General features: G+C 39.3%; 1 protein-coding gene across 1 annotated transcript in view; it reads left to right on the forward strand.

The window, feature by feature from the left end:
- Positions 1 to 9,701, forward strand: part of LOC136831353 (uncharacterized) — a 103,915-nt gene extending 94,214 nt beyond the window's left edge. Inside the window, exons 3-6 of the mRNA XM_067091673.1 lie at positions 6,983 to 7,163; positions 7,486 to 7,624; positions 8,298 to 8,388; positions 9,178 to 9,701. Coding sequence (XP_066947774.1) covers positions 6,983 to 7,163; positions 7,486 to 7,624; positions 8,298 to 8,388; positions 9,178 to 9,319 — 553 coding nt within the window. The 3' untranslated portion in view covers positions 9,320 to 9,701. The remainder of the gene's footprint in view (positions 1 to 6,982; positions 7,164 to 7,485; positions 7,625 to 8,297; positions 8,389 to 9,177) is intronic.
- Positions 9,702 to 20,052: the final 10,351 nt, after the last annotated feature.

Raw genomic sequence — 20,052 nt, forward strand, 5'->3', positions numbered from 1 at the left:
TTTTTCACTAAGGTGACGTCACCACATTGAAGTGGAGTTGGCATTCCAGGGCCAAAATCATGACATTGGTTTAATGCCTGTGGATACTCTGTGCTCCAACATGACCTAACGCACGGAAAGCGTCAACCAATTGGAAGTATTCGGCATGAATCTTCTTGGTAGTGAAGGTGTTTACATACTGTACTTTCTTCTGGTGCTGCGGTTGGCAGTAAGTGAATGGTCCTACCTCACAGGAGCTGTGATGGACTGAGGACTTCATCCTCGCATCCATCACCACAATACATAAGAGGATGGTTGTTGATCACACATTCGGCCTCCTTAACCAACGTTCTTGCTTGTTCCTCCATGAACAAGGCTTTGTCGAATGAGACTACCAGGGCACACTTCATCACCCCGATTAGTCGTTCAAACATTCCACCCTTCCAGGGCAAACGTGGAGTCTGGAATTTCCAGCAAATTCCTCGCTGCTTCAAAAATGTCTGGGTCCTTTTTCTTGACAAAGGTTAGCCAACAAGTTACTTGCTGACTTGAATGTAGTTTGATTATCTGAATACATCTCTGGCGGTGCACCATGACAGGCAGTAAATCTGCATAGGCACAGGATGAAGGTGCCAGCACTGAGGTTCGTTACCAAATCCAAGTAGACGGCTCAAGTACTGAGACATGTAATTAGGAGGATGTAGGCATGACCCTCCTGAACGTTGATTGGACCTGTGTGGCGAGTCTCACTTGGTGATACTGTATTGTCAGAGTCACATGAGGGCTCGGTAGCTGAGGTTGAGTAGGTCGCAAAAATGGAGCTGCTAACAACTCTTCCGGCTAGCACTCTCACTGCTGGTGCCAAACACTTTTGCCTGAAAATTGAGATATGTGTATCGATGCCACAGTGAAGATTGGTGTTATGAATATGTTTGTGGTACAGCAATGCAAGTTTTCCCTTAGGGGACAACAAAGTCAAATCATTCTTGGCAGTACTAGCATGTTTTAATCTATACCCTGAATATATTACGTTATTAATTATTAAATTCAATTGTCTGACAAAGTTAACAATGTCATGAGAAGCTTCTCCACCTATTTCTAAATATTTATACAAAGTGGGCCAATGATGGCATTGTTCAATATAGGCTAACTTGATCAATGGGTTATCTCAATATAGGCTAGCTTGATCAATGGGTTATCTCTAATTCTCAAGAATTTGCAAACATGTTTCATGATATTACAAAAGGAACTATAGTTGGAGATACTCTCCCAAAAGTGAAGTAACGGAGCAGGAGGTGCTGGCTGAAGTTCTTGCAATTCTCGTATTGCAGACATTATCGTCGATGAAGATGCATCGTCTTATGGGTCATCAGTTGCTGCCAGAGGTCCTGGTGTGTGTAAAATGGCTGGGCCTCTCGCCCACAATGACTTCTCATGTAGTTGTTTGATGTCTGCCCCACGGGACAAATCATCTGCTGGGTTTTCTTTGGTTGCGACATACTGCAACTGGAATCCACACTCCTGTAAGGTAAAGGATACTTCCCACGCCCTGTTGGCAATGAAAGTATTCTTATTTTCAACTTTAATACCCATCCATGCAACTACAACTTTGCTATCTCCCCACATAATTACTTTACTAAACTTGAAAATTTGATTAATGTACTTCGCTAGTCTGACCCCAACAAGTAAAGCCATCAGTTCTAATCAAGGGATAGTTAGTGTATGTTTTTTTACGAGGGGCAATTCTCAATTCAGTAGTTAAAAGATGTCTCCCCGTCAGCATTTCTGACATAGGCTACTACTTCATACACTTTCATGGAGGCATCGCAAAACACACGTAACTCTGAATCATTAGAAATTACTCCCCTCTTAAACTTTACTCTATCTGTCTCTAGAAAGTCTGAGAGTATTTCTCTCGCTTCAGCTGCTCTTTCAGTGGTTAGTACATTGTCCCAACCTACCTTTTCTTCCCAGGGAACTTGCAAAAAATCTTACTTTTTACAAAGATAGGGGCAACAAGACCTAAAGGGTCAAAATTAGATACAACTAAGGACAAGATCTTACATTTGGTGGGAACCCAGTTACTGTTAATCATTCCCTTCCCCTTAAATGGTATGAGTGACAGAGTGTCTGATTCGTGATTCCAAATCATCCCAAGAACTGATATCTCTACTGATTCTTCTACATGAGTCTGTAATATTGCTTATTGTTGCTAGCCCATTCCCTGAGGGGCATATGAGCGCGCTCTAAAACTGCTTTAACTTGGACTGAGTCTTCCCTCATACTTTCTAGTGAATCGTACATTTTGATAAAATTATCAATGTAGAAATGCTTTAAGAGATCATCTCTACCCTCCCTCCCCAGATGAGTTTTTAAGATTTACTGCAAGAGGTAGGGGCTTGAGGTCACACCAAATACTACTGCTTGGAACTCATATGTATTAACATTACCAGAATCATCTGGCCAGAGAAAACGGGAATACTTTGCAACTTTGGGGTCTAACAAAACACGGTGGAGTGCTTTGGATATATCAGCTGTCACAGCATAAGGATTAGACCTGAATTACAACAACAAATCGAACAATACTTCAATTAAGTTAGGGCCAGCATATAGGCACTCATTAAGTGACCACCCACCACTTTGCTTTGAAGAAGCATTAAACACTACTCGCAGTAGTATAGTTGTGCTTTCCTTAATTACCCCAGAGTGAGGCACATAATAGCCTTCTATGATTGGATTTGTTACTTTGCTAATAAACCCATTATCTACATATGTTTGAATCACATCGGAATATTGCTGATGGTACACGGGATCACGACTGAATAGAGCTTCTAACGATTTCAAGTGAGTAATCGCAAGTTTGTAATCGGTGGTGGGCCTCTTGCAATCATGGAACGGCAGACTGACCATATAACCTCGCGAGATTTGCTTAACACTGCTTACAACATGACGCATCGCGGTATGGTGTTAAACAGTAAATTGCTCATCTAACTGAATACCCATTGTATCTAATCTCCGCCATTAATCTACGTCATGTTCGGTCTCTTGAGCTGTACACACACACACACACACACACACACACACACACACACACACACACACACACACACAGGATTCTCTCAGTGGACATGTCAACGCCCTGTCTAGCCCATCCTGGGAGCCTCCAATAGGGGGATGCCCCATTTGGTGTTACAGAAAAATTTATTCCATCACATTTTTCCAAGCCATACACAACATGGTTAAAATAATCGGTTCCAATCCTCCCATAGGGGGATGCCCCATTTGGTGTTACAAAAAAATTTATTCCATCACATTTTTCCAATCCATACACAACATGGTTAAAATAATCGGCTCCAATCAAGATTTCTACATTCTCTAATGTGTCACATTTAACCTCCTGATCAGCTAACACATAACCCTTCCGTTCAAAATGTTCTCTAACATTCATTAGTCCGATATTATGAATGGGTGCGCTCACTTTATCATGCACTGACAACTGCAACCACAAGACTCGATGGCCTATTTTCAGCCTACATGCTACCAAATCAAACTCTCCCTCAAGTACTTCAGTCACAAAGGGCACAATGTTTAATGAAACTCTCTTAATGATGGAAAGGTCTAATTCGGCAGCCAAGCGACTACTTATAGAACTCCTTTGGCTTCCGGTGTCAAAGAACACTTGTGTTACACGTTCTTGGTTGTTGCTGTTACGTACAGTAGCTGACGCAGTTGGCAACAATTTGGGTGGCAATTTTACACTACTAGTAGAATTCATTGTTACCATTAACAGTCGGTTTCTCGTCTGATTGGCTACGATGATTGCTTACATTAGATTTTCTATTTGGGCTCTTTTTATGAGTGGTAGCTTTAGACATTAAAAAGTTGTCTAAATGTCTTAAAGCCTACTCACTCAATTCTCCCTCAAAAATTGGCAACTTGATATCCTTTAATTTAACCTGTGATGGCTGATAGGTCTGGGCAAGTTGTGAGCACATTAAATACATCTTGCTTAGTAGCACCTAACTTAACCCCGGGCTTAAAAACCTCTTCAAATTCATTGTGAGTTCGTTTTATCTTTTTGATAAGATCCTGATAGGTTTCTGCTGAACGCGACTGCTGCCACTTGCGGTTTGCCTCTTGTTGACAATGAACAATGAGAGGTATTAGGGCTGATACTTCAGCTGCCATCTTTATGTTACATATGTCTACAATGAATTTAGGTCACTTTAGTTATGAGCTCGCGCGTTGCAAATATTTTATGTTAAAGCAATAGCTGGGTGACCTAGCAACTCGTTACTGCAGATCAGCAGCATTGGTTCAGAACCTACCACTGCTAGATCGTTACGACAACGAAATCGTCTGTACACTGTGTCCAGAATAGCAGCGATCGGCAACTACGTCATCACTTTATGCTTAGTTACATACAGCTACACAAGGTCGGACAAACAAATCAGTACAGCTTATGTTGTAATGGCCACAGCAGGGAAGCTTCCTACCATTAAGTTGAAAGAAACTGATGCTCCTGGCGCAGCTTTTGTGTTTAGCAGTGTGCTAGATCATTCAGTATGTCAGCTTAAACGTTGGTTGGAGTGCCGTGGTTTGCCAGTGGTGGGAAACAGGGCTGTGCTTGTAAAAAGGTGAGAACAAAAACATGTTATGAAGTATTGAATGAAATAACCAGAGAGGCTCAAGCGCTTCTCATTGGGTTAAAATCATATATATATATATATATATATATATATATATATATATATATATATATATATATATATATATTGTATATAATATATATATATATATATATATATATATATATATTGTATATAATATATATATATGATTTTAACCCACGAGAAACGCTTGAGCCTCTGGTTATTTTACATATATATATCCACGAGAAACACTTTGAAGCCTCTGGTTATTTTACATATATATATATATATATATATATATATATATATATATATATATATATATATATACATGTATATATATATATATATACATACATACATACTGCATTTTATATTTAATACAGTAACCCAACTAGTATGCTTGGAGTCTTTGTGGAAATGAAGTCATACTGATCTTAGTATTATAATTTATAGGGTCTCAATATATATATCATGTTTTTATTTCTATCTCTCTCTTTTCTCACTATGAAAATACAAAGTACTCATGTAACCTTTCACTTGGTTCAGTGTGTGAGGACTGTATAGCCTCAGGATGTCAAGAGGACATCATTATTACCATTGACGGGAGGTAAATGGTACCAAAAGAAAGTAGAGAAGATATTTCAAGAAGAACTTAACAAACAGTCCGGTCACACCAGTGCCTTTCCAGTTCCATGGCTGGAAGCTATTCCCTTCTGTGGGGCACTCAAGTGCGTTTGTATGCCCGACCTGCTTGATGTAAACACGAGCATGCGCGTTGGCGTGGTCTATTTTTAGTAACAGGGGCCAGTTGTCGATCGCTGCTATTAAATATATTAACGTTACTCTCAATGGCATGGCCTATCACGTGCGTTTTGGTTCATTATCTACATATCCAGACCTTCGAAGGACCAAAATTTCCAGAATTTTCTCGACGATATCTGATTTTTATGGTTCGTGCCTGATGGTTTGGGCTGAGATACGTAGTCAAAATAACGCTGATTTAGAACCAAAACTGTGTTACAGGTGGAGACTATCCAAACAAACAAGGGTTTTTACAATTTTATTACAAAAATAATCTATGAGAAACTGCCATAGCTTCGTACATTTACGTTAACAACTAAACAAAACAGCCAACACAATTTAATTGCAATTCTAACGACAACTAGGCTAACAACGATTTGGAAAGTGTGGTCCTAAAGAACACATGAATTGAGATCACACTCACAAAAGGGGGATTTACACTGAGATTCTCAGTGGTGTGCTTCGCGCTTTACAACGAAGCTTTGCTACTTAATGAAAGGGTAATTTGTTTATACAAACATTGGATGTTTCTTAAACCGCGTGGGGTTCTTTCCTGGACACACTAAAAACCAAGTTAAATGCACAGTTACTTACTTACAAGATGTTTTAATACAACGTTTTTCGATCAAAGGACATGCTCAATGTCCTTATAGCAATGAGGATTGCGTAGATAATTCGGGATAACTGCTAAGTGTTGGACCTGGTCACTGGACACAAAGCTACAATCAACTTGCTTTCTTTGAAAGCCACTTGTGGCACCTTCGCTTCTAATAACGCCTGAGAGAAGAGTGACGCACAGGGGAATTTATACCCTTGGTTCCAGAACATTCTATGATTTTGGAATCCTGAGAACAATTTTTCAGATGGATTCTGCCATCTCAAATACATAAAAAAATATGAGTGCCGCCCTCGGCGCATGTTACAGAATTTTACAATAGCTTACAGCGAAAATAACATCACCAAAAATCAAATCAACATTGCGTGCTGCCACATCAGCGACGACGGCACAGACACGTCCACGTCAGTCCACGGCCCATCCAGTTGCAATTTTGACAAGTATTAGACAGTGATTAAAACAACTGGGAGGAAGTTTTATATTGTAAAAAATCCTGCAGTAAATTTTTGTCGACACTAGGTGCAACGATGACGAAGGCAGCTTAGGGCAAAACGACTTTACAGGAGCCCTATTTAGCTTCTGTAGCGCCCCGTCTAATTTACAGTGTTTTATCGATGTGGGTCCCATGGTGCTTTTCAGTTATGTAGAGACAGATCTGTCGACTTTTTATGCTGACCATGACTAAAACGTATTGAAATTAAAGCTTAAGAAAAATCTCGCACTTTTCATCGACAGATTGAAATACCAGACTCATTTTCTTCACTGTCTTAAGGCCCAAAGTGGAGACTTTCAAGGTGAACAAATTGTTGCATAAAGGTACCACAGCTGTTCTCTCTCTCTCTCTCTCTCTCTCTCTCTCTCTCTCTCTCTCTCTCTCTCTCTCTTCCCATGCATGACCTTTCTCTTAAAATGTCTGTTGCATGTTTTCTAGGTGGCTCAACTCGAGAACAGCTTCAGCCCTAGACGAGGCGGCATCTCATTTAACAAAGGCTGTGGGAGGGTTCGTTGACAACATCGGAGACTTCGTGGTGGGTACAGTGAAGGACATACCAAGTACCATTGAAAAAATGACCGAAAGGGTCGGAGAGGCCGTTCAAGATGGAGGGGAGCAGGTGAGGCAATATCATCATGATTATTAATAAATACTTGCCCCTTTGGCTTTCTGGCCTCAGTATAAACCATTAGCGCTTCCACCATACAGCCGTGTTTTGTTGCTAGAGTAGGTATTATTATTATTATTATTATTATTATTATGTTGTTGTTGTAGTTGCTGTTGTTTTGATAACTGTGATGGTTTAAGCTCTTGCTGTCTTGAAAGTGTTATCATTCTTAGGAAATCAGTCCCTCCTCACATTCGTATAAGCTTAGTTTGTAATAGAGTACTCGTACTATGTAGAAAAGTGTAGGCTACTGAGTTCCACCAATAACACACAGGTGATGATAATCGTCAAAGGCGTGAAGAAGTCCTCCACGAACTCCACAGGAAGCCTCGGGAGTGGAGCTCTGCACACAGTGGACAGAGTCTTCGAGGCCGTCAACCAGTCCAAGACAGCCACTAGCATGCAGGAGCTGGGTATTTATTGCATCGTGACTTATTTCCAAATTATATTTCTTTTGAAAACTAAGTTTCATTTTAGTGGAACAGGGAAAGAAGGTCGAGTAAGGCAAAGAAATAAAACAATGCGCAGCCAAAGAGAAGTGTGATGTATATAGGCTATGAATTTCCCCCGTGCTCTTTATGTCTGTTTGTTTACAAGACAAATATTTTGGTAAGTTATCGATAGTTTTCGACGTAGTTTTGTAAAGAAATGGACTGTGAGCCAGTGAAGAATAGATTGCATTTTAATGATTTTTTCTTCTTGTATTGTTTTGTTATCGGGAAAGGGGGCGAATTTTTGGAGGAAACGCACATCCTCTGAATGGTCTGTTGTTATGCATTATGTGCTCCCATTCAAAAGATTTGCTTCTCACGGATCTTTGAATAATTTTGAATTTGTGTAGAGACAGAGATGGCATTGAAGTCCCAGACGTTTACAAAATCATGGAGATCAAGTGAAACGTCAAACGTCATTTTTAATATACAGCAGTCATCCACATACGCAATTACTGTCGACAATGCATCAACCACAAGGTTCGCCTCACTATGAATGACATATCATAATGTTTGGTTTTAATTTGCCAGTTACCCTTTATTTTTTCTATGTTTGCCTAATGCAATTTTTGCCCTGCTTCCAATCACATTTCAGACAAGAGTATCAGACTTTCTATTGCTCGCATCGGCGCAACCATCTTGGCCAATATGGGCAACATTGATCAGGCAGTAGCGAATGGCATCAGGCAAGTTTATTCAGCAATTTACTTTGACGCATACAAACATACAAGTTACACAGACACCCACTACATAAGCATACACGCACTCACACAAGTATAATCATGTGTCCAAGGTCATAAAAACACTATCTAGTGTGAGAATGAATATGTTTATGCTCACTTATGCATCTTTGTCTCTGTTGTCTGTCTGTCTGTCTGTCTTGTCTGTCTGTCTGTCTGTCTGTCTGTCTCCCTCCATCAAACTCTCTTTCTAAATTTCCATCTCGAACTGGCCGGTGCTGCTATCATCTGCGCAGAACCAGAGCCACCGAGTCTGCGCTTGTTTTTTCCCTCTCATTTTCCTTTGCATGTTATTCCTGGCTCGTTTCATCTCATGTTCTCAACTCTACTTGAGTGAGAACTCAACTTGATTTATATCATCACGATTCCATTCTGCTCACTTGTATTTCTTTATCTGTAAGGCCTCGACACATACAAGCAGAAGTGTACAGGCATATGCGAACTTTGCTTAAGCTCTGACAGTCCTGTAGACTAGTTATAGATTTATTCAAACAATAGCTAGGACCACCTTTCTTCGTTCTGTATTTTACTCAGCTAGTCCTGTTTTGATTTTTCACTTATCACTTACTTTGCCATTCATTTTCATAAATGACATCCGTATACCATAAAGAAATGTTTGTGGCAACGAATACCTGGCACTGATCGTTCATTCATTATTTCCTTATTTTAAGTGTTTTCCGGAAACTCTGGGTAACACCACCTCTGCAAATTAAACCCAATGTGAATATCTTTCAGGGTCATGACGCGCACAAGCAACGCTACCAAAACTGAGCAGCACTCGTCACCTGCTGCTGCTGCTGCTGCTGCTGGCTGTGAGGAGATGGCCGATGTGCAAGACGCGCCCCCAGCCTCCGAAAACGAGGTTTTGCTTGGATGAGGAGCACACTGGAAGCCTCTCTGCCGGAGCTGGTCCCTCTCGTGTAATTGATAAATTTTGATAAAATACGGTTTTATTGCCAATAGGTTAAAAATACTGTAGGCATTAGCCAAGTAATACAGCACTCAGAACCTTCTCTCTCTCTCTCTCTCTCTCTCTCTCTCTCTCTCTCTCTCTCTCTCTCTCTCTCTCTCTCTCTCTTTGCATTAGTATTATGCAACATTACATAACTTTAGATATTTGTAAAAACGTTTAGTTTCATAGTTGAAATGTCTTTTAAAGTTATTTTTATTTTAGGAGTAGACAGTCATTACCCAACAAGAAGAATATTTGAGACTGTTTAACTTGGCCTTTTTCAGTAAATAAAAGATTATTGTAAGGATATTTGTGTTTCCTAACCCCACGCTGTGAACTATGCACATCTTATTCTGAATTTGTGGCTTAGAATACTATATTTTTAATTCACAGTCTGTGGAGAGAGAAACTTCTTTCAATTTTGATTTTAAGAATGTCTTTGCCAAACTGATCTTCAGCGTCAATAACCAGCCTCCTATCTGAAATGTCACTGCGACTAAAACGTGTCTGCGAAGAAATTGTAGATGTGTTGTAAATCGGCAACACATCCAAAGTTGTGCCGTGTGAAAGTGCTACTTGCAGAGGCATGTAGCCTACTGTACTCTACAGGCAGCCAGGTCATAAAAGGGTAACCAAATTCATCTGTTGCGTTGACTTTCAATCTCGGTAATTCCTTCGTCAACAAGTAATATACTGAGACAACACATTAGCTGAACTTGTAGTGTTAATTGGGTTTCTGATTTAAACTGAATGTTTTACATATTATTATATCACAGCTAACAAACAATTATGCAATCAGTCGGGTACTGTGAGTACCTTGCTCAGTTCACTCGCTGACGAACTATATTCCCAGCACTGCCAGTCTGCACTGAAGTGAAAAGTCTGTCTTCCACAAAGCATCTTATTTCTAACCCTTTTGGATCATCAGGGTCGTTAGTTTTTTTATATAAGACCTTAAATTTTGATGAACATTTTACTGGCCACGTTCTAGACGCGATGGCTACTCCCAGTTCCTAGAGTCATAGAATATTTCACAGTACGAGTCCGAATGGACGATAGCTCGACTGAATGAACGGCGTAGGTACTAACTGTCCAAATAAAAAAATTAACTGGAAATGAATGCAAATTTTAAAGGTGCTTAGAATAATTCTTTAAACTTGATGGTTTCATTACATGCCACAAGCAGAAATGAATTGGTGAACGGTACTAATACCCTTGAGAATGTGTCAACCTTACTCTTTAGCTAAATCAGCAAATTTCAAAGTGGATCAGACTGATGGAATTATTATACCAATATTTAAAGCTGCTCAGCTACTTGTAGACTTGGAAAAAGCCATAGTGAAGACGACTCTCCCATGTTGCAAATAACAAACAAAGAAACTATGCAGATATCTCAACTACTGCGTTTCTGCTTGAGTTAACAATAACAGTAATTCTGAAGAATGCAGCAACCTGACTTTTTGGCTGCTCAATGCTTTAAAAGGAATGGCTTAAATGTCTACTTCAGTTCTGGTGTTTACATCACTTTGATGAGGGGGGATTTGGTCATAAAAAGTTACCCGGTTTATAGCTATATAAATAAACCTTTGATCTACGGTAGTTACCATGAAGACTATAATTCTACATATTTTTTATTTCATCAAACAGATTCCAGTTTGATTTTAATAAATGTAAGCAGGAATATTACTAGTGTGGTATGTAAAGGTATTAGTTGATGCCCATTTACGATGTTTTAGAAGGTCTTAAGGAAACAAGGATTTTGGCAGTTTGAAGATGGCATCACAAAAAATAAGCTGGAGATATGATACAGATTGGTCGTAGTAATATCACTGGTTGTTCAGATTATTTCTTATTAAGAGAAACTCCCTAGAATTCTATTTTCCAACCTTTACAGTAATGTAAGTTTTATATTATCAGATCGTGGGTTCTGAAGACACAGTGTGCATAAAATCATAACTATCATTTTTGGCAGCCAGTCTCTGCCCTCATTTGGGTACTTTATCCCATTACAAAGTTCAGCTGAAGAACAGAATGAGGTTACCTAACACTGTAGCTTCCTCCTTTTGCTAGGAAGACAATAGATGGTTTCCCCAAATCAGATGATCTCCACAAATTTGAACAATTCCTTCAAGTCAAATGCAAAGGGGCTGCCCTAAGGTGGAGAGGTGCAGGTGAGAAATCATTTGGTAACCAGAGGAGAATCCCGATAAATCAGATGAGTTCTGATAAATGCGACAATGGTCCCACTCATTAGCTGCCCCTCTTTATCATGCTGCAGAAAGTGGGGGTTCCATCTACAGTAAATGGAAAGTGGGATATGGATAGGCCATGACAACTACCGGCCTCCATAGACCTCGTATAGACATTCGCACCTAAGACCATTTGGTTCTGAAGAGGCGGCCAAGTTGCACTCACATCTTGAGCTTCAATGCTTATTCATTCATTTTACTTGCAGCATTCAGCATTATTGGGCAGACCCAAAATTTTTGCTAGTACTAATAAAATTTAGATTTATCAAAATGCAGCTCTATCAAAATTTGATAACTGGATAAACTAGCAATGGTGATGGTACTGAAACTTTGCTTAACTGATTTGTTTCCAAAACTTGACATTCACAGTTGGTTGAAGTTTGTGCATTCACACACACACAAAAATTTAGTTGTTATTAGTTTTGACCATTCTGGGCATCCAGGGATTGAGTCATGTGGGGTGTTCATCACATGTCTGAGGCTCAAGCAAGCATGATTAATTCAAAGGCAAGATAAGATTACTTCATGTGATAAAATTACTTCAAGTTACCCTCCTGTTAGTTTGAAGAACGCCATAGTCCAACTATGGGTATGATCTGCTTTGATTTGTTTGCATCAAGCTCAATATTCTACACAGCCTACCATTTGTTAATGAAGATGAATTTTAGAGAAAAAAAATTACTAACAAGAAAAGTATATTTGATCTGGTCATAGTAGCTTCACGTTTTTCTGCTTTATCAGCTTCTTCTTTCCATTTAATGCCCAAATAGACAGGGATCCAGTAAACATCAAGATTCACACCAACTTCATATGGTGTGTGAAAGGAAACCCCCATTTGTTGTACTTGAGAATTTTTATAAGGAACGCTTTGAAGGGATTCCGGTTACACCTCCACAGCCACAGAAAATTGTTAATTTCTGTGATCACATATTTTTAATAAGATTTGCTAGGTTTGCTACAAATATTTTTTCCTCATTAGATGATATGACAGCAAATCACAGATTTGGTCATATGTGTTATACTGTGTTGCTCAAGAGCATATGCCGAATTTTTGATAAATAGTACATACGTGAGCCCCAGGGATGGTCTGAGGAGGAAGTTTCATAATGAAGGAATTCTATTCTTAGTATATGCTGATTCTCTGTTTGAAGACACTAGCTTTAATTTGGAAGGGTGGTTAATGTGAAGATATCTCTTTGGTAAAAAAATATATATAATGGAAGAATCACTTTCTTGTACTAGTTATTGCATTTTGCGTAATTAACAGGTCAAAGTATAGTGACAATCGGAGTTCACCTTGAAATGATGTATACAAAGTGGTTTCAAGCACCATTGCAGTTTTTGAGTCCTATATTCTGAACACTAAAGAAATTTTCTAAATGTTGAATTACATACTGATCTATATATTTGATTCTCAAAGTCTATTACTAATAATAAAGTTGCAAACAATAGTGATGATCTATCACCACCCTGGGTTGTATGAGATATTCTTCTGCTTAGATTTAAAGCATCTTTACATTTATCTTCAATATTTGCTAAATGAACCTTTAAATTTAGATACGTATCAACTCTTGCACCTTTTGTTTGACTATGGGCATTATAATGCATGCATCATATTATACTGCTTGTGGCATTACATGATAGCACAAGTGAAACATGAACACAATCAGTAGCATAACAACTTTCATCAAATTCTCCTCACCTCCTTTTGTCACTCATAGTCATTGAGGTACACAGGCGCCTGCCTTACTCTACTAAGGGATTCAGAGCCGATGGAACACGGTTTTTCGGCAACAACTTTTTATCAAAGCATCGGATAAAGGTGAAAGTTGGAAATTGTATATTTTATAACCCTACCTAATTTTTGCAAGCATTATTTAGTACCTAAGTTCGATAGTTTTGATATTTATGAGTAAAATGAAGGCGCCGATTCCGGAACCGAGAAAATCACAGACAAGGATCCTAAACCCATCCTTGACGTAAACAAAGTATGACGTCATGAGGCTCCGCCCATCCACCAGGTAGGCAGTAAGTCACTAACAGAATCTCCACATTGTGTCAAATATGTACCCTCTGAATATCAAAGAAAGTAGCTGTAATGATTTGTTGATGTTCAAAGCCTCTGAGGATAGGTCTTCTGTATAGGCTCCAGAAATTAATGTTAATCTGTTTTTTTAATCAGAAACTGTGATGAAATTGTAATTTTCGACCTCTGGATAACTATTAGGATAATCATGTTATTCTCGATTTTAGGAGTAAGTTTCTTATTAAAAAATAATTGGAATTGTGATAAGCATGACTTTGTTAACATTTCTGAGTGTTTTATCATTCTGAATGAGAGTTGTTCTATTCATGGAGCTGGGCATGTTCTGTTTTTTCTATGAGAATTTGATTTTGCAATATATATAACCTTAACCTGTGATGTTTTTTTATTTGTGGGAATGTTACCAGAGCCTGTCACCATTGGGATGTACCTGTTGTCCTTCTTCATCACCAACAATATCGGTCTTTTTAAGTCTATGGCTGCTCTCAAATGGCATGGGTAGTGGGTTAATGTGGCTTTTCCTAACAACATTCACTTCAGGGTGTGAAGCCCTTGCCTACGCAAGTTAGGGTAGACGAGACACTTTAGCATTAGCAGGCAACTCTTTCAGGAGAAGGAACTCCGAAATCAAACCAACTGGTAGAAGGGACCCTTTAGCCTTGGTAGGCAGCAGAACAATAAACAATAATAATACCATGAACAACAAAACTATTTACATTATTTACAAAAAATCCATTGAAAGTATAAATAAACCTGACCATATGGAACTGAAAAAAGTATCAGAAGCAACTGGTCGACAAGGCCCCACCGGTACACCTTGTAAGGCAAATAAGAAATCTGACAGGTTTGCCACAACAACTGGGGAGAGACAGTCAGGATGGATTTGGAAATTATATAGAAAGCTCAGAAGGAAAAGATTAGGGAAAGGCAAAGACACTTTCCTCATAATCCACCAAACAACTTTTGCATTCTCATCAACCTGTCCTACACACTTTTCATAGAAACAGGAAAGTGAATAAAAAAAGAGGAAAAATGCCTGGTTTACCCCCAAGCAAGGGAACTCAAACCCAAGACCATGGAAGGCCACAGTACAATGGCTATGGCACAGTCCAAGGTTGGAGAACAAGGTTTGCTGAACAAACCTTGTTCTCCAACCTTGGACAGTGCCATAGCTGTTGTACTGTGGCCTTACATGGTCTTGGGTAAACCTTGCTCTCCAACCTTGGACTGTGCCATAGCCATTGTACTGTGGCCTTCCATGGTCTTGGGTTTGAGTTCCCTTGCTTGGGGTTACAATCAGGCATTTTCCTCTTTTTTTTTATTTTGTTCACTTTTCTGTTTCTATGAAAAGTGTGTAGGACAGGTTGATGAGAAAGCAAAAGTTACTTGGTGGATTATGAGGAAAGTGTCTTTTCCTTCACTTAATCTTTTCTGTCTGAGCTGTCTATAATTTCTAAATCCATCCCGACTGCCCTTCCCCAATTGTTGTGGCAAACCTGGTAGGTTTCTTATTCGCCTTGCAAGGTGTACTGACCCCACCTTGTCGACCATTTGCTTCTGGCGCTTTTTTCAGTGCCATATGGTCAGGTTTATTTATACTTTCAATGGAATTTTTTTATAAATAATGTAAATACCATTGTTGTTGATGGTATTATTATTGTTGTTTATTGTTCTGTTGATTTTTTACAATGTTACTGTTGTTTTCAGTCTATTTATTAGTTTTCCTACTGATTTTATGTTGCTAATTTTAATTCTTTCAGGAGACATTGAGCTGAACCCTGGGCCTGTTACTTATTTCAGTAAAAAAAAAATTGCAGACTACTTTACTAAAATACTCAGGGCTTAAGGTCAAATGTTCTTGATCTCCAGAATTGTGCCCAAACTACAATTTAATGTTTTTATATGAGACACTTGTAAGTGGTAACAAGTCAAAGGTTGAGTTGTAAGCAGTAACAAGTAAAATGCTGAGTTGTAAGTAGTAGCAAGTCATAGGTTGAGTTGTAAGTGGTAACAAGTCAAAGGTTGAGTTTTTAATCCCAGGGTTTAGTAGCCCTGACTTTATTTATCATTGTAACATCCCACAAATGCAAGGTATGCCTGTATGCACTAAATCCGGACGACCTATTTATCGCCAGGAAAACTTGGAGTGTAGTTGCCATGAAGTTCTTTGTTTTAAAATTTTCAGTAAATTCTACAATGTTTACGTATTTTCTGCTTACTGCAATCCAAATATTGATGATTCTATATATGACTGTTTCTTGGAAAGGATTAGTATGGTTCAGTCACAGGATTCAAAAGCTTCAATCATTATTTGTGGTGACTGTAATGCAAAGCACAGTGAATGGCTAAATTCAAATTCCACAGGCCAACAAGACTGTTCTGCTGTTGAGTTCTGCATATCCTCCTATTTTGTCCAGCTAACTGAGGAACCTACACGTATTTCTGGTAATAGATTAGACCTCACATTCACAGATGTTTCGGCTATTGTCAAGTCCAAGGTCTGTCAATATATAGGCACCTATGATCATTGTGCCAGTGAGATGGACATATCTGTCAATCAGTATATTCCTAATGCCAACATTTGAAAAACGATCTAGAGCCAATTAGGATCGCATCATTGAAGCTTGTCAGGCACTTAATATTTCAGGTGCTATATCAGATCCTGATCCCAAGGGAAAATTAAAAGAAATGCTGATGGCTATTTTAATCACAGGCAAATAAGTGATGAAATCACAAAAGGGGTAGTAAAGCCCAGCCACAAGAGATGGATATGGGGGTCAGGGGATACAAAAGAAGGGGTAGGATGTAGGGCTTTATTCTGCAACCTGATAAATTATGATGAAAGCGAAAAGTAGAAGCAGGAGTCTTTTCTCAATCAGTATAGAAAGCGAGTGCCGTTATAATATGCACAATGGTAACCATACCTGAAGAGTTGCACACTAGCACTTCTTCAAGCAATACAATTTGAAGACATGCAGCAAATGTATCCACTCAGAAGCACGCGATCACATAAACGCAACTCTTCTTTGTTGGTAACATTTTTTTCTTCTTTGTCATCGAGAATAATACAGTGAACTCATCCCAATTGTTACTGTTGCTGTTGCGGAGACTAGAGTAATGTTCAGCAAAAACCTAGACCGGGTCAGGAGCTCTTACATAATTTTCACATCATCAGCGGTGGCTCGTCCAAACCGAAACCTATTCAATATGCATATTATAATGGCACTCATTTTCTATACTGATTGAGAGAAAACTCCTACTTTTCGCTTTCATCATAATTTATCAGGTTGCAGAGCAGAGCCCCAAGCCCCCTTCCTTTGTATCCCTGGCCTCCATATCTGTCTCTTGTGGCTGGGCTTTACTACCCTTTTGTGATTTCAGTCCTTTTTATGATGGCAATATATGAGACAGAGAAAAATGTGGTCCCAGCCATCAAATGCTTCATATAATGATGGAAAATACAACAGTGCATTTTGGGCACTACCTGACAAGGAAGGGCAAAAGGAATATAGGCCCCTCCCCTAGCCTTTTAATCACCTTTCAACTTTCTCTTCTTGAACATATGACTGCGGGAAACTTTTGTTTGTACGACCACACGAGGTTGTGAGGATCCTAAAGCGCCGGGGATGGAGATTAAGAGAAAAGGACAGTTGGCATGCATACCTGGGACTGAGTCATAAATGACACCAATCCCAATCTAGCTGTGGATAACCTCCTGACCCCTGACCGAAGTCATATACGGGTCTCACCAAAGGAACAAGCGAGAGAGACACTGCCAGACGCGAGCGAAACACATCTCCCCCTTCCATTCACGCCTCCTTCAGAGCCATGCCCTAACACGTGGTCCTATCTTGTAAGGATCTTTAGTCTTCTTACCAGTGAAGCCCTTAGCCCTTCCTCAGCTGCCATTACCCTTGCTGAAGCCACCTCTTCTACAAGTAAAGTGATCTGTTGCAAAGGTTCTTCCAGTCAGTCACACTGTTTTATTTCTCGCACTAAACTTCCTATTTCCATTTCTGAGTGCCAGTATTTCCATATCAATCTTGCCTTGTTAGGGCAGTGTTACGTAAATTCCTGTGCTTAAATAATTGCATAAAATCGTGTGTTCAAGGTTTCTTGGCACCCTCTGTGCTCGACTTGCCCTATGTATATTTTACTGCGTCCTTGCTGGTTTTTAATTCGTGAATCTCTCCGTTTACAGAGGGTTTGTTAGCTGTGGAAATCTCTCTTAACTGTGCCATGTGTCAGCATTGTCACACCAACGGATATACTTTCAAGTTTCCCCAGTTATAACTAACCTCTCAGGCCTTGCACGCCTGATTAGTCCATTTCATCTTCTGATTTTTCATTTCATGTAAATATACGTAATTTTAAACTTACCCTAACGTGTTTACTTACAAATACCTTGTGAGTAGAGCCCTCAGCTCAGATAAATTCCCCCTTTTTCTTTGTTTTTTATGATTTCCTGAATCAACAGCAGTCAGATTTTATACAAAAATAGAGGTAAGTAACGAAATCATTCATTTAGAGTCTATAACTGGCTCATGGTAAGCATTTCCCCAGGTAACATCGTAAAAATGGCGACCTTTTTGCCTTAGATCTCGCAATCTGCACGTTGCAGATTAAATCCTTGCCCCCTTGCAACTTGCCGTATCAGCGACTAGCAAAGCGAAGCTTGGTGTGAGACAAAGAAACGAACCTTTTTGCGAATTCTGCGTGCACACAGTCAAGGAGTTCCACACAGTGAGTATTTTTATTTTATGTTAGGATAGGAAGCGAAACTATGACTGAAAATAGAAATAGGGAAACATTAGGCAAGCACATGCAATTCACTCATCGAGAAGAGAGAGTTAGTATCCGTTGCACAAGTTTGATAGCCCCTGCACGAGGGCTTGCATGTTTTCCACATAGGCAAGTTAGGGAATTACGAAGTGTTGAAAATAAAAAAGGAAATAGCGTATATACTTCCTCCTTGTGTTATCCAGACAATTTGTCGTCTTGAAATAGCTAAGCACATGTTTTAGATCCCACGTGGGTCAATCAGCAAATTTCCGTATCGCTGGAATTCAGAGAGTTTATTCTCTCTCCCTCTCTCGTAGAGGTTAGGAATCCATTAGGCAAATGTAGAGTAAAATCTCAGAAAGAGTAAAATTTGTTTCCTTCATATTTCTATTTGTACACATTCCGCCGTACAGCACTGCACGTGATAAATTCTGTTTCATTTCAAAGCGTTTCCATTCAATAACCGCCCACTATTTCATTCATAAGAGTAAGGAACCTTTTTTTTTCTTTTGTTTATTTGTGGTTATCTTATGTTTTGCTTAAGTCTGCTGTGACCACGTGGTCTTCACGTCACTCCCATGGTAATTTTGGGTAAGCTTGTAAGGATCGGATTGAGTGACATACTGGCTGGGTGTTAACTGGTTTATTGGTGGTTCCTTACTGAATGAATGTACATGTTGTTGTTTTAGATTTAGCTGGCCTTGTGCCAGCACGGGCTCTTGCTTCTAGAGCAGCCTGTAACTATATGTTGATGATGAGTCTGTGAGATGGGTAGGTTAATGAAAACTTTATTATGATACATGAAAGTGATTTTTGGTGGGGTGAAATTTTTGAAATGAAAAGGTTTAACAGGCAAGGTTGCAACCTCTTTGAACCCTAAGGTACCCATCAGATGAGGATAAAGTACGATAGCAGTGAGTGTTGGCTTGTGGAGAGGCCAACAGATGGAAAAAGAAGAATTGAGTAGTAGGTACAGGTAGCTAGTATGCTAGTTCGTGGTGATCCAAAGCCATATTCCTTGTCCGGTCCTAATTTTGTGTCTGTATGTGTTTTGTGTATTTGTTGGGTGTTGATTGTGATGGATGGAATGATAGGGAGGGTGATTTCTAAAGTCAGTATTTAGAGATGAATGGTATGGATTTTTATTTGTTGTCTGGGTCGAGTCTGTTGAGTCTGATTTAAGAATAGGGAAGGAGGGTGGGTGGTTTAAGGTATGGATTCTTTAGAGTTACCGTGGTGGTGGGTAGGAGCATAGGAAGCCTGCAAATTCATGGATGTTTGTCAGTATGTGCTTTGTTATTTGGGTAGCTGTTCTTTCATTACCTTCATAACTTGTTCTTAGCTGTTCTGTTTCTGCACAGTCAAGAAGGTAGTGTTCCAGGGGTTCTTCTGGGATTGTTTCACAGTATTTTGCATGGTTGAGGATTGTCTAATTCTATTCTTTGCCATGTGCACAGTATCCTAGCCTTAGCCGATGGATTATGACTGCTAAGGCCCGTGACATGTCTTTGGTTATATTGTGTGGTTTTAGGTTTACAGTGTCTATGTACCATTTATGGTTTTTGAGCCACTGAAAACAGCTC

Source organism: Macrobrachium rosenbergii, chromosome 48, assembly GCF_040412425.1.
Source record: "Macrobrachium rosenbergii isolate ZJJX-2024 chromosome 48, ASM4041242v1, whole genome shotgun sequence".
In the NCBI taxonomy this organism is placed as follows: Eukaryota; Metazoa; Arthropoda; class Malacostraca; order Decapoda; family Palaemonidae; genus Macrobrachium; species Macrobrachium rosenbergii.